Source organism: Heterocephalus glaber, unplaced genomic scaffold, assembly GCF_053883595.1.
Source record: "Heterocephalus glaber isolate CG9 unplaced genomic scaffold, H.glaber_assembly_v1.0 deba00001461, whole genome shotgun sequence".
Lineage (NCBI taxonomy): Eukaryota > Metazoa > Chordata > Mammalia > Rodentia > Bathyergidae > Heterocephalus > Heterocephalus glaber.
The window spans coordinates 40,401,481-40,417,111 of NW_028258308.1; the positions used below are offsets into that span (position 1 = coordinate 40,401,481).

The 15,631-nt window shown below is 49.1% G+C and overlaps 1 protein-coding gene across 12 annotated transcripts in view; it reads right to left on the reverse strand.

Moving 5' to 3' along the window:
• Fgfr1 (fibroblast growth factor receptor 1) overlaps positions 1–15,134 on the reverse strand; it is a 51,569-nt gene extending 36,435 nt beyond the window's left edge. For 4 of the 12 annotated variants that reach the window (XM_087217304.1, XM_087217302.1, XM_004855339.4 and 1 more), the window contains exons 1-2: positions 14,486–15,134; positions 4,104–4,276 (exon numbers count right to left, since the gene is read on the reverse strand). In XM_087217304.1, the coding sequence (XP_087073430.1) occupies positions 4,104–4,194 (91 nt within the window). In that variant the 5' untranslated portion in view covers positions 4,195–4,276; positions 14,486–15,134. Of the gene's footprint in view, positions 1–4,103; positions 4,277–14,092; positions 14,169–14,215; positions 14,445–14,485 lie in introns of those variants that run through there. The other 8 variants (XM_087217309.1, XM_087217308.1, XM_087217306.1 and 5 more) reach the window with 5 other exon arrangements.
• Positions 15,135–15,631: the final 497 nt, after the last annotated feature.

The following is a 15,631-nucleotide window of genomic DNA, read 5'->3' on the forward strand; positions in this document are numbered from 1 at the left end:
CACACACACACACACACAGAGTGTTTAAAAGGGAAGGGCTCTCAGTGTGAGCAGGGTGTGGGGTAGTTTGCTTTCAACTTTTAGATAAATTCTTTGTGTCTAAATTATGCTTTTTGAGGACAGCAGCAGTATTATTAGCAGGGCCCAGACCACACAGTATATATTTGTAAGGTTCCTTAGTGTTGCCAAAGCATGAAGATAGCTCCACCCTTATGAGGTCACAATCACAGCCTGGCTCTGAAGATGGCAGGGCTCACCAATCTCACAAGGATATGTGGAGACTGAATCCACCAAACTTTCTCCACTGCTGTGTCCCAAGGCACAAAACCATCTCCCTCACTATGTGGGGTGTTCTCTGGGGTCCCATGAAAATTGGTCAAGAGTGGCCACATATGGCTCACTGCCTGTGGAGCGGGCACTGTCCAAAAGCTCCACATATGTGGTCATTTGGTCTCAGGATGGCCTGAGCACACGCTCATTACTGACGGAGTTTATGGACAGAGGATGTGCCCAAGAGCCAAGAGTGAGCAAGGGGCCAAGATGGAAATGAAGGCAGTCAAAGGAAAACACACGCCCGTGTGGAGACTCCAGCAGGAATATTCACAGTAGTTTTACTAATAATGGGCAGAACTTTTCATGACTGCCATGTTTGACTTGCCCCTCAAAGGTGCCATATGTTGGAAGCTGGGGCCCTAGTGTGGCACCTTTAAAACGTGCTGAAATCTTTTAAGAGGTAGGGCTTAACGAAGGTCATGAGGGACACTGCCCTCAGAAGGGTTTAGCTGGGATAGGACCCCTACTAGTTTCTATGAAAGTGAGCTGCTATAAAAAAGAGCTAGACTGAGCGAAGCCTGGTGGCATCCTCCTGTAATCTCCACACTTGGGAGGCTGAGGCAGGAGGACAGTTGAGTTCAAGGCCAGCCCAGATTACACATGAGATCTTGTCTCCAAACAAAACAAAACAAAGCAAGATTGGTCCCTCACTGGGGTCCAGCTCCTGTCTTGCCATGTGACCCTCTTACACACATGGGGGTAAGGAATCTGCCATTCTGTAATGCAGACACGAGGGCCCTTGCCAGAGGCAAAACAAATGCTGCTTCCTTCTCTTGAATGTTCATCCTCCAATTCTGTGAGCTAAATAAACCTTTCTTATAAGTGGCCAGATTCTGCTATTTTTTTCTTTTTCTTTTTTTTGTTATTTTGAGACAGGACCTTGCTATGTAGTCCAGGGTGGCCTCAAACTCTTGGCGATCCTCCTGCCTCAGCCTTGAGAGTGCTGGGATTACAGGCGTGCACCACTATGCCTGGCCAATTCTGCTATTTTGTTATAGCAATAGAAAACAGACTAAAACAATGACTCAAGAGGCCAGCAACAAGTATAATTCCATTATATGAAATGCTACAACATACAAAGCTAATCAGAGGTTGCCTGGGGACAGACTGCAAAGGAGCACGAGGGAAGTGCTGGGGATGTTGAAAATATTCTGTATCTTGACTGAGGTGGTAGTTACATGGGGTTTAGACATTCATATCAAACTATACTTAAAAGTGGCACATTTTGCAGTATGTGAACTATACCTTTTTAAGGTGATTTTTAAAAGATGGAGGTCTAGCTTCAGCCTTCCCAGTTATCTAGCCTCCTAATAGCCCTCATCCATTTCTATTTTCTCTCTCCTATTCAGTCATTACTTTGTCTTCATAAGACCTTTGGCACCCTCTCTAACCTCCATTGCTTTTTCTACTTCCTTCCCTAGGCTGGAGGCAGAACAGCAACTTCAATGATCTCCTCCTCCTCCTCCTCTTCTCATTCCTCCTCCCCACCCCCAACCCCCACCACCAGCACCCTCTAGAACCCCTTTTGCCTGTACCCCTACACACCCTCTTGCTGCCCACAAATGCCTGGGCCCAAGATCTGTACCATGCACTTTCTCCACCCTCCAGTCTTAGGCTGCAAATAATTCGTTAGAAAGTTTTAAAAAAGGAAGCATTTCGGGTTCATGATAAAGTCACATTCTGAAGCTTTGCCAGGCCCTCACTGCTCTCTACCCTTCCCAGGGTGGACACAGTGGCTTCGAAAATCCTCTTTACTCCCTCACTGCCCCACACTGATATACCAACTCTCATCTTGTCTTGTCTTTGTCTTGTCACTCTGAATTGACATCCGACTTACTTGAAGTCACAGATTCTATTTCTAGAGTGTCTTTACTATTCTTTCTTCCTTTAAATCTTACAACTCCCACTGTAGTTCTCCACTGACCTTTTTTTTCCTTTGGTACCGGGGATCGAACTCAGGTCCTTGCGCTTGTGCAGCAGGCGGCGAAACCACTGAGCTAGATCCCTGGCCTGTAGTTCTCAATCTTGCTCTAACTAGATACTCATAATAACCTCCTAACTTGTATTTCTGTCAATGGTGGTAGTAACAGTAATAACTACTTATTCTTACTCATTTTTTTTTGGTATCGGGGATCGAACTCAGGACCTTGTACTTGCAAGGCAGGCACTGGAACCACTGAGCTAAATCCCCAGCCAACTACTTACTCTTGATATGAGTGCTTTATTTCAATTATCACATTTAATTATTTATTACTTTTCCCGTTTTACAGATGAACAAACCAAAGCTTACTTAGTTTGAATAATTTGTCAAAGCAAGTATAATGAAGTTATCCAGTTGCAGAGCAGGATACAAATGCAGGTCTGCCTGACTCCTTCCTCCCATCCATCCAAATCCAGTTGCCAAATTAATTTTCTGAAAGCTGAACTGTATCCCTAAACTTTTCAAATTTCCCAGCATCTACCTATTTAAGTATAATTTCCTTAGCATGGCATTTAGACTTCCATATGCGAACTGAATCCATTTTTTCAGGAATTATTTCCCACAACTACCTACTCAACAAAATGTTCTCCACCTATCCTCTATATCCTGCCTCTGGACCCTGGTTCATGTTGTTCCACCTAGAATACCCTTCATTTTCCCGCCCCTCCAGACCCAGATCAGAAGGTCTCGGCTCTCTATCTCTGTGTTCTCACAATGCTTTACTCTAACTCTACTGTGTAGTCTCTGCACTTGTTTCTCCCCTATCTGAAGAGACAGCATCCCACTTTGGGTCTCCAGCATATTCTAGCTCAGATTTTGCCTTTAGTTCTGTTACTGAAGGCACTGCGAACATGCCCACTCCAGCCGCTGTACTGTCTAGAAAGTTTCACGTGACCTTCCCTGCTCCTCCCCTGCCAGCATCTAAGGGGACACATACTACATCCATCACCCACCATTCAACAGGTCCCTAACAGCCGGATGGATGGCCCAGAAATCTACCCACCCATCACGTGCACACTTTCCACCCTTCTCTGTGTGACCAGTGGCACTGCCCTTTGTTTGAAATGCCCAAATATTAATTCTCAAAGTCCCTCAAAAGCTGTATTAGTGTGCTGTACCTGTAATCTCCATAAGGTACAAAGATTCCCATAACTCAAACAAACCCCATGAACAATGCGGCAAGTGTTCCTGTTACTAAGAATCTTTGAATTTCCAACACATTATAGGTCTCCATGAAATCCCTGAAACAAGACTTCTCCAAAGCAAATGCTCAGGAAGCTACTGCACAGGGCCTGCGAGACATGGTCAAGGAAGGCAGAATGGTAGCTGGGAGGTCATGACTGCCCATGCTTATAGAAGTCTTTAGAACAATTTTCTAGAAGCCACAGGCCATTACCAAGCTCCTGAATCCTAGTGTCCCCTGTAGTCTAATCCAAATTCTAAGCCTAAATTCATAATCCCTTCTCCCTCCCTGAACCATCCAACCCCATTTTATACAGCCCAAGTTGAGAGGCCAGCTCTAGGGAACCATTCATGTTCTTTCCTCAGGAAAAGAAAAAACATAAACCACACTAAGCACTTCATCTCTGGCAAATGAATGTCACCAGTCTTCATGACCCCAACCCCTGACGCATTTGGTTAGGTTTATGACCAGGACTCTTGAGCATCTCTCCTATAGGGAAGAAGCCTTCTCTTCCACCTGGGAAGGAGCCCTCCCAGTCGATCACATCGCCTCTGGCCATGTTCCCCTAGTACCAGTCTGGGCTGACCCCTCAACCTGTCACCTTACCTTGTTCAGGCAAGGTTGGGGCTGGCCTGGCAGTGCACAGTGTGGCTGTGACCAGCACAGCCCAGAAGAGGAGGCACTTCCAGCTCCACATCCCAGTTCTGCAGTTAGAGGTCGGTGACAAGGCTCCACACCTCCATGGATATTCCACCTGGATCCTCCTTCTCAAGCTGACTCTGGGGAAAGAAAAAGTCAAAAGGTGAAGAGGGCTTGAGAGGGGAGGGGTAGCAGGAAAAGGGTAAAGCATGCCACACAGTCACCCGGTGTTATGGCTTGTGTTCAGATGTCCCCCCAAAGCCTCAATCAGATGAGGTGAGGCTTTCTTTTTCAGAGGTTGCTGAATCTAGAGTGTGTGATGCTGGGATTAAGGGAGTGTTTTCAGTGCACTGGTTGGTTTGACACTGCCCTAATGCCAGTAGTCTGGATAAAAGGGGCAGAGGGATGCTGTTAAGGTCTTTAAGGGATGCTGTTACTTTTGCTGTCTTCCACCACCACGAACTGTTGCCCCTCTCCCATGTGCCATCCTGCCTTGCAGCCAGCCAATAATGGACTGAAATTTCTACAAATTGTGAGCTAAATAAACCTTTCCCCCTTTAATTTTGGGTGCTGGGTATTTTGTCTCAGCAGAGAGAAAAGTAACTAAGACATCTGGTCTAGAAGAGTGCTTAAAACAATAATTCTCTTTAAGGTGCAGTAATTGAGCCCACCCCAATATTGAACCAGAGGCCACGGGTCTCAACCAGACTGAGAGGTGTTTTTGTTCATGTTATGGCTTGGTTCTGGAATGTTCCCTCAAAGGCCCACATGTTAAAGGCTTGTTCCCCAGCCAGGTACTACTTGGAAGTAGTGGAGCCCTCAAGAGGTGGCCCCCTGCCTTGAAAGCTCAAGATCCCGAGTTCAATCCTTGGTACCAAAAAAAAAAAGAGGTGACCTCTAGTGGGACCTTTTAGGTCATCAGGGGAGAGGTCATTTAGATACTTGAAGGGGATGATGAGAATCTGGTTCCTTCCTCTTCTCTTTTTCATTCGTGGCCGAAAGGTGAACAGTTTCTTCTGCTGCACACTCACTATGACATGCTGGCTCACCACAGGCCCAAAACCAACAAACCTCCCGAAGTGTAAGATAATTGAATCATTCCTTTTAAAAAGTAAATTAGCACAGGTATTTTGTTGTAGTAATGGCAAGTGAACACGATGTGATTCTGCAACTACAGTGGGACTGCAGACAAAGTACCAGCCTGGTTGGGAAGCCTCGAGGTCATTTGTGCTAGGGAGAGAACACCTCGTGAACAACTCAACCTTTCTGCCACTCTGTGGTGAGGGCTTCACAAAGTGCTGTTTAGTTAATGGCAGGCAACATGAGCATGCTGATGATTCCCCAGCACAAGACTTCATTCTGTCTAGGGCAATCCCATCCCTCTGGTGAGGAATGCACAGAGATGAAGAATTGAGAACAGGCCAAGAACCAGAAAACTGGAGCCAAGTACATAGATAGTAGCTGTGGGACTCAAGGAACATGTTGACCCTCTCTGGCCCTATGAAAGGGAGAAGTTGGAAGACAGGGCTTTGGTTTGGTTTTTGCTTTGTTGTGGTGCTAGAGATCAAACCCAGGGCTTTGCACACGTTAGGCAAGCACTCTACCACTAAGCCACACCCCTGGGCCTCCAAAGTTCTTTCTTTTTGCTTCCACAACTGTATGAATCACGGGCATCTCTTGTTCTACCAGCCTTGGTCCCAGAGAACAGAAACCTCATAAATGCTTACTAGAACCTCTGTGTGTATGTCCAGGTGGCTCATCCAGTTCTCCTGGCACTGGGAGGTGACAGCTGATGTCTGCTGGAAGCGTCCAGAAGTTAGCACAGGATGGGAGGGGAAGGTCCGACTGCACAGTCAGGCCTAAGGTCCGACTTCGAAGGTGGCTCACCGAGTCCCAGTCACAAGTGCAGTGGCAGCCCTGACCCTTCTCAGAACTTAAAATGGCTCCCTAAGGTCTTAAAGAGCAGATGGTTGCTGCCAGACACCAAGGGACAAGACCTTCTGGGCACCACTTGGGCTGTGTGGGGGTGACCGTCTCTTCTTAGGTGGCTTCTGTCCTAAGTGCTCCAGGGGACCATCAAGGTTATTCAGAGAAGCCCCCTCCCCAGAACATCCCGTCAAGTGGTGCTGTGTGGCCTCCCTGAGTGAGGCAGGCCTGGCTGGTAGGAGATCCCTGGATTCTTAGCTATGCTCACATGTGCTACACCAGCAGGAATATGTCACACTACCACTAGCTCCCTCTCAAGGTTTACTGAAAGCTTTTAAAGCTTTTAATGATTTCAAATCAAAGTTGAAGTAAACATTTTTTTCATTTTGCTAAATGTAGGAAGGGGACTAGAAACAGAAGGAATATTTATCGTGTGCCAAGGCACAACTCATTTATAACTATAAAGCATGATTGATTCCTCACTATATTCTGGGGGATCAAAGTATGACTGATCTCTAAGCAAAGGAGAAACTCGGGCTCAAGAGGTTAGACGTTTTGTGGATAGACATAAAGCTGGTGAAGAATGGAGCATCAGTACTCTGATCACTAGGTTTTCAGGGTGGGAGAATGCAAATAAGGGGCTGATCTAGGGCTGAGGATGCAGCTCAGTGGTACAGTGCTTGCCTAGTGGGTGAGGGCTGGGGTTTGATCGCCAGCAAGTTGCAAAACAATAACAAAAGAGGGTTTATATGATGCAGACTCAAAAAGACTCCCTTCCCATCAAGAAATCAAGGGGAGGCCGCCTTGTGGTTCCGCTGCCTGCCTCGCAAGCGCAGGGCCCCAAGTTTGATATCTGGGACCAAAAAAAAAAAAAAGAAATCAAGTGGAAAATGTACCAACAAAATTAATTTTAAAAGAGGGCCAGGGATTTAGCTCAGTGGTTCCGGTGCCTGCTTCACAAGCACAAGGTCCCAAATTCAATCCCCAGTACCAAAAATAAAAAATAAAAAATGAATTTAAAAAAAGAAAGAAATCAAGTGGATAAGGACAAATCTGAGTTAACTCTGGATTTCCAAAGTCTTGATTCTCTACTCCTTTGGTGGGCAGAAAGACCCTCTGGAAGCCAACTCAGATGGGCCAAATAGGACATAGGACAGAGCAGTCTCTGGCCTGGTATGGAAGCAATGCTCACTAGGGTATCCCTAAACCATATCAATTCGTCCCAAAGATACACCTAACTGATGCAGGCACCAGAAAAGGTGTACCTGACTAGGGAAATTTAAGTCCCACAGTAACTGCCAGGCTACTGAATAAATCTTTAGTCCCCCAAAAGGGAGGATGGGAGAAGGTGATACTGTCTTGAGAAGATCAAGATTGGTTTCAAGTGTAGCAAACAGGTAGTTTCCACCACCATGCAGTCACCCCATTCTGAGAAACCTGCCCCACCCTCACAGAGATGGGCTGGCTGCAGACTATGCTTTTTCGCCCCGTGACCAGTGTACTTCAAACTAATCTGGCAGCTTCCCTCTGACTCACTTTCCCAAAAAGTACAAAAGTCTCTCCCTATGCTACCCCTCTGGACCTCGAGCTTCACAAGGATTCTGCGAACACCAGGCCTCCTGGCACCAACACTGGAAGAGAAGATGAGTGCCACACACCCCCACCCCATTCCACACACCTGCAGGAAATGCAGGGACACAAACCAGTGGTCCACATGCTGTCTGGGATCCTGGGGACTGCCACCTCACCTTCTTCTCATTTACTGATTAATGAATTCTTAAAAGCCCTTCGGAACAGTCTCCCTCCTTCACTGTCCACAGATGTGACTTGCAGCCTCACAGGTATGCACAGCAGCTTTCCCAGAGACCCCACAGCTGGCTCACCTTCTGTCTCTCCAACAGCAGCAGCCAGGTATGCCAGGTTCATAGCCTCTCACCTGGGTGGTGAGGTCCTTAGTGAGGAGTGAAAAGGGGAATGAGATACCTCTGCAGGACAGGGCTAATTTTCACACTGCAGGACAGAGCTAAAATATTTAACCTGCCTACATCCCAGGTGGTTACAAGAACTGAACAGGCAGATGCAACAAAGTGCCTACTATTCCCTCTCTCAAGAGCTCATTCAACAGAAGGTGCAGAGTGTCAAAAAGCAGCGGCTGGACCATATGACTGCTGCATCCCTCTTCACTTCTTTTATTTCTTTTTTCTTTTTCTGGTACCGGAGATCGAACCCGGGTCCTTGCGCTTGCGCAGCAGGTGGCGAAACCACTGAGCTAAATCCCTGGCCCCTTCACTTCTTTTAAGAGTAAAGATTCTAAGGCCGGGGATTTAGCTCAGTGGTTTCGCCACCTGCTGCGCAAGCGCAAGGACCCAAGTTCGATCCCCAGTACCAAAAAAAAAAAGAGTAAAGATTCTGTGAGCATCAAATCTCCTTGCCCAAAAATGAAGCGAGGAAAACTAGCTGATGTGTTCTGCATCTTCTTGTTCTCCAAAGGTAACAAATGAATTCTTGTCTTTCTATTTATGACCTTGCCACCTGGGCCAGTCACTTAACCTTTCCAAACACCAGTTTCCCGCTTGTTGGAGGGGGTGAAAATATTTGCCAGGCAAATACCCTCCCCACACCACAAGTTACAAGGATCAAATGGGCAGTGTGGTGAAGGGGCCACCCTCTCCTCTCTAAAATACCGGTCAAACGTAAGAAGTGATAAACATTGTGCTTCATGGCACGCTCAGATTTTAGTAATTGGTGGCAGGTGGACACGTACTTCCTAAGGTATTTCTCATCCTTCGGTCTTGGTCTAGTTGGCTTATTTGTTGGCCTCTGGCCACATGTAGCTCTTGAGCACTTGAAATGTGGCTACTGCAAACTGGAATGTGTTGGATGGAAAATTAGTCACTGATCTTGCAAACTTAGTATGAGAAAAGAATGTTATTCCATCTCATTACTTTTTTATATTGAGACTGGGGGTGTGATTCAGTGGTAGAGTATGTCCTTAGCATGCATGAGGTCCCCTCAATTTTTTATATTGATTATATGTTCAAATGACACAAAAGTCTTGCTAAGTTGTTGAACTCCCCATACTGGGCTCAAACTTTGGATCCTCCTGCCTTGGTCTTCCAAAGTGCTGGGATTACAGTGTGCATCATGGCACCTAGCTTCATGTTATATTTCTACTGCAGAACACAGCCTGAGGCAATCTCTATGCTTCCATACAATAAGTGTCCCTCTGTGTCCTCTCGCCTCTGCAATGGGTTGAGGGGTCCCATTTAGAAGCTATCTCTTTGATGGGCCTTCTAGTTGGAAAATCCCACTCCTCTAATTTTCCAAAACATAATACAGTCTCTCTTCCGTGGCACTTATGTCCCCTTACATGGTTATTATGTTCCCCACTTGCTTCTCTCCCATGAAACTGCAGGCTTCTTTACAGCAGGGTCTTTGCCTATCTAATCTCTGTGAACACCCTTAGCACCTAGTATGTACATGGCAGATGGGGCATATTTGCTAATTGGATGGATAAATGAATGAAAGCACATCCCTTTTCTGAAATGCTTCAGACTAGAAGTTTTTCAGGTTTTGAAGTTTTTGGATTTTGGGATATTTGCATAGGCTCTGCCTACCAAAATCTGAAATGCTCTGAAATCCAAAACTTTGAGCACCAACATGACACGAGCATTTCGGATTTCAAATTTTCTGATTAGGGATGTTCAACCTGTACTAATGCTCTTTAAAAGAGAGCATGCAGGGGCCAGGGATTTAGCTCAGTGCTTCCACCGCCTGCCTCGAAAGTGCAAGGTCCTGAGTTCGATCCCCTGTACAAAAAAAAAAAAAAAGAGAGAGCATACAGGATGGAGAAAACAATACAGAATGAGAATATCTGAGCTGAGGATTTAGCTCAGTAGTGCTGACACCTGCCTCACAAGCACAAGATCCTAAGTCCGATCCCCGGTACCAAAAAAAAAAAAACAGTATCAGAAAAAAGCCACAGCCAGTACTAGTACTCACTGATAGTCATCCGCACTCTATTCCAAAGAACACCAAATATAAAACTTTCTTAACATCTTGGTGTCCCAAAAGCTGAGGGACTGACACAAAACCATGAATCCCTTTCAGATAAGAATTAAAACTTAACAGAAATAGTTACTTTCCCCAAAAGTGAGCGATCTTTGCTCCATGTTGAGGGCTTTAATCAACATTTGAAAAAAGGCAGTTCAAGTTTACAAAATTCTAGTTGGCCCAAAGGAAATGCTACAATCACACCTTGGCACTGGACTTTTTGCTTTGAAGCTCATGGTATTTGGTATTCGACACGTTTTGATGCAAAATTTGGTTCCAGTACCCCTGGTTTGTTAGGTACTCCTGGTGCAAGCCAGAGCTTGTGGTGTTGATTGCCTTGCTACCCTTTCCAGCCCAGACAACCTGGTATTCCTTGAAGCTCCTGGAACTAATTAATGAGGTACTGAGGTACCACTGTAACTGTTTGGGTCTCTGCAAAAAAGTGTCCAAATGTCTTTGCAGGGCTGGGGATTTAGCTCAGTGGTTCCGCTGCCTGCCTCGAAAGCACAAGGACCCAAGTTTGATCCCTGGTACCAAAAACAAAACAAAACAAAAACCCCACAAACCAAATGTCTTTCCAAGTGAAGGTGAATACACACTAGTGAATAGTGAATAAACACTAACCATGTCACACCATCTAGGAAACCCGACTGAAAACAGGACACATGACTGCAGTATTATCATATTCCGCAGTTCTTCACTCAAGTGAATACCATTTACTTGGGGTGGGCAGGGAAACCAAACAGTATGGTTTCTTCAGTTCAAGGGATGGTGGGGCAAGGAGAGAATTTTTGTGGTTTTTTTTTTTTTTTTTTTTTGTACCAGGCAGGCGGTGGAACCAAGCTAAATCCCCGGTGAGAATTTTTGTTTAAGGCAGATGCAACCTTGGGAGGAAACAAATATCTTAGCCCTCCTCTAGTATTTAATCCCCTCTGGCAAAACCAGAACCTTCTCTAAAGTGCTACATCTGGACTCCCACCGGTTCCTGGAGCCTTCTGACCATTTACAGAGCTCTGGGGAAGAAAACACAAGACAAATTTCCCAAGAGGAAATTAAACTCATCTCAAGTGATGTGAAGGAGGCCCTTTCAGAACAGCATGCTGGAATCAGTGCTATCTGACTTCTTTTCCTCCAGCAGCAGCAGGCTCAAAGGCTTTCCTAGAAAGCTCTTTAACAGCCATTTTGACAAAAGATTTAAAAAATGGAGGCAAGAAAAAAGCCTTCAGAGAAGCTGGTTGCTAAAATCCCAAGCTCACCAATCAAATCTCCCCTATTTTTGGAGTCTTGTTTCAGGTCAATATCTCAAATAAACAAAAAACACACACTTAAAAGCAAAACCTATGGATCTGCCTGTATCTCCTAGGCTGGAGTTTGCCTTCTGGTGTTCAATTCAGTTTTCTTGCCCTCTGGAGTGACCAGGAATAAAGCTAGCCCAGGCTTAGGGATGCCTGGATGTACTCTAATCCTCTCCCCTAAGGAGGAACAGCTAACATCTTCAATGCTCCTTCTCCCTTTCTTCCTGTCCCTTCACTTGCTGTCCTAAGGGCACCAAATGGAACTTTCTAATATCCTCTATGGCCAGAGGCCAAGGAAGAGCAGCACCCTTAAGGCTTTCTACTCTGGAGCCAAAGAAAGTGGTGCCCACTTTAGCCCCAAGTCCCCAATGTGAAAATACCTCCAGCTGGGTGTGGTGGCTCACGCCTGTAGTCCCATAGTCCCAGCACTCCAGAGGCTGAGGCAGAAAAGGATCAATATGAGTTTGAGGCTAGCCTAGGCTACACAGTGAGTCCAAGGCCACCCTGAACAAAATCGTGAGACCCTGTCTCAAAAAAGAAAGAAAAATAGAAAGATAGATAAGAAAGAAAGAAAGAAAGAAAGAAAGAAAGAAAGAAAGAAAGAAAGAAAGAAAGAAAGAAAGATAGATCACTCCAAATCGGACATTTCTAAGGGCATGGTAAAAGCAGGCAGTGAAAGTGCACGTGTTGGAGTGGCTCTCCATCCGGATGACCCTCATTAAAAAGCTGACACCCAGCTATGACTAAGAGTAAAAGCAACAGATATTTCAAGGAGCTCATCACTGGTGCAGCACATAAACATCCCAGCTGGAGCCCTGCCGGCCCTCCTTGTCCCCAGACACCCTGCACTGTTGAGGGTCAGCAGCAGCCCTGGAGGTCTCCCAACCAACTGGGGGGAAATATGTAAACAAGTCGTTAGGGACGGAGGCAGGCGTGGGGACATTCGCTGGGCAATGGCAGGGCTTGCGGGCCCTGGGTCACGAAAAGGAAGGGAGATGACCCAGGCGTGGGGTAATTAGCCAGACCAGGGCACGTCCCTGGGGGCCCGGGTACTTAGCTTTTAAACAAACCACAGAGAGGAAACCAGGAGCTCTGGCCAAGGGAGGAAAATGGCCACTTTCTGCTCCAGTCTCAAGGCAAAGGTTCTACGATTTACACTGTATTCTAAAAAAAGCACCGATCCGGAGACGCAAAGGGCAGGGCACATCTGCGGAGGAAACAGTCACCTTAATTACCATGTCTAGAGAAAGTGTGATTTCATTATAGCCTCCAAAACTACCACCCAAGGAAGGAAACCAGAGAAGTGTTTTCAATTTGAAAAAAGACTGGAAAGGAGAGGGTGAGAGGGACCAACTCTCCCTGCGCGCCACAACTCTGAACCCGCAGATGATTTCCTGCCTCAAAGATTATTCAAAAACTATTCCACACTCCACCCCCACCCCTCCTTCAAACCTGTGGCCGTTACTTAAATGGTAAAATACCCTACTACTTTAGTTTCCGAGGATTGTAGCCCAAACGACCCCCTAAAAACACTTCAGGAGAGACTCTGGTAGTCAAAGCTCGTTTCGCTCCGGGAGGGTGGGTAGGGGACGTGGAACGCCGCCGACCTGCGGCCGGGGAGAAAGCAACGCTTTGGTTCCAGAAACATCTGTCAGTGCCAGTTCTGGGCCAGATCCGCGATCATAGGCCACTTCTAGCATATTTCGTTCGCAAATGCCACCCCTTCCTCCACCCCTAAACCTTTCCCGCACAACGCAGAAAGCACTCCAAACGCCACCCATCAGCAGTGGAGAATTAACTAGTTTGGTGAGATTCTAAATAACTTGGGATCCAAGATAACTCTTTTCTTCCCCAACTCCAAATCCTCGGCTCCACGTCTCAGTAAGAAATTTTGGGGAGGGAGGTGGTAAGGACTAGTTGGAAGAATTCCAGTTTTAGGGGAGGGGGAGGGGAGAAAGAGGGATGCTAATGCGGCTGCGGTGTACCCGTGTGGGGTGAAACGGAACCAGATGCAGCTTCCACATCTGGGAAATGGGGGTGGGGTGGGGGAGAAAGGCACCGCAGAAACGCTTTTAAAATGGGCTAATAGCTACTAGGGCCAGAAAAGAGGAGCAGACTCCCCACCTCCACCCCCCCCAAAAGGTGTCTAGCTGTCTCACAAGGCTTTTGTATCGTCTCTGAACCCCATCTACAACGTCAACAAACTTCCCAGTAAATGTAGTTGTGGACTCTCTTATGCCCCCCCCCCCACACACATAACGGGCGCAGGGAGCAGGGATCTGGGCCGCAGCAAGAGACCCGCGTCGCTGCCGATGAACCGCACTGGACAAAACCCTAACCCTTCCCCCACCCCGGTAACCGGCTGGGAACGGGACGCCCCCGCCCCCTACGCCCGGCATCCACAGCAGACGCCCCAGCCTTCTCCAAACTTCCGACCCGCTCCGAAACTGTCTGAGCGGAACATCACCCCCTCTTGGAAAGCGGAGTCTCTGCTCGCTCCCCGCCAAGGCAGATTCAGCCATTTGGTGACGACACCTCCTTCAAACCTACTCCAAGGCAAGCTAACCTTTCTTCGCTTCCTTCCCTCCTCCTACTCCCACCCAGCCGCCCCAGCGAGGACCCCAGACTTTCCAGGAGGTGAGAAAGACTTGAATCCCAGTTTCACGTTGTGCCAAAAGCTACCTGCTGGATTGGGATAAATCCTCACCAGGGTCGGAGGAGAGCTGAAGTGGACTGGATCACGAACGAACGAACACACACACCCACACCCACCCACCCCCACACACTCATCCGCGCGCGCCCCACCTCGGCGCCTCCCCAGTAAGAGGGAGCCACGGGCCTCCCGCCTCCTCCGGGATCCCTGCGGCCCGCCGTCGCCCCGCCGGCTCCCGAGCACTAGTTGGCGGAAAAGTTGGGCTGCGGAAGGAGCTGCGGGACTCGCGGAAGGGGCGGCAGGGGGAGGGCAGCGGCGGGCGCGGGGAGCTTCGGAGGGCACGGGAGGCGGAGCGCGCAGCCGGGGGCTTCAGCGCCGGGGCCGCCCGGGACGCCGAGCCCGCCGGGAGCCGGGGCGCTTACCTCACTCGGCGCTGCGGGGCCGCCTCTGCAGAGCTCGCCGTGGCTCGGCCGGGTGGGAGGCTGCCCGAGTCTCCCGCTCTAGCCCGGATTCCCCCGGGCTCAACTCGGATCCTCGCCGGGTGGCGAGAGCCCCGCCGCTGGCGCTCGACTCCCGGTGGCGCTCGGTGCTCGGCGCCTCCAGCCCGGGCGGGAACAATGGAGCCAAAGCTGGTGCCCCGGAGGCGGGGCGGGGGAGGCTCCCGTCCGCCGCCCTGGGTCTGCGGACCTGGTGTCCCCCCTCCTGAAGCCGGGGGCGACGCCTCACGCTCCTCGCAGACCCGGCTCCATCGCCGTGCGGGGCCCGGGCCGCGACGCGCCCGACTGCAGTCTTGGTGCCTCGAGTGCTTCGAGGCGCCCCTCGGAGCGGAGAAAAGTCCTCGGTCCTCGCCGCTTTCCCAGCTGCGGCGCGCGCTAGCGGCCAGGGAAGGCGAGGTCGCCGCAATGCGCTAAGCACAGTCTCTCCGGCCCGCACGCTGCCGCCCCGCTCCGGCACCACCCGGACTCCTCCGGGCGCTGGGGCTGGATCCGCGTCCGGGCCCCGCTCCCTGCCGCCCGCTGCCGAGATTGCCGTACCAGTGCCCGCAGGAGCGCTCAGAGCGCTGTGCGCTGGCAAGGCGCGAGGGCTCGCTCTCCCTCACTCCCACCCCGCGCTAGTCCCACCTCCGCCTCCTCCCCCTGCAGCTGCCTGCTGGGCCTTGTAGTCCCCGAGAAACGGGAGCCCGGCTCTCCCCGTTCTTCTCCTGCACTCTGGGCTGCTTGGCCTCCTGCTTCTCCATCTGAGCACCGGCGGGAGGGCGCCTTAAGGGCAAGCCGCGGGCACAGACACTGTGCAGGGTGAAGTTGGGGAAGACCCTGTAACCCAGGCGGGACGGGGCAGCAGCGGCTGTGTGTGCCTCGGGAGATGATTTTCTCCCTATAAACCCCACTTTCCCCATCTGTGAAAGGGGGATCATCTCTACTTTCCAGAGTCGAAGAGTAAATAAGGACCTGATGCGTAGTTCGCGTTCGATATTATACAAGCCATTTTTGTTCTTGAGCAGATCGGACCCTCCTCAGGCCCTTCCCTCGGATCTTCTGGTTTCTCCAGACGCAGAAGTTGGGTTTTGC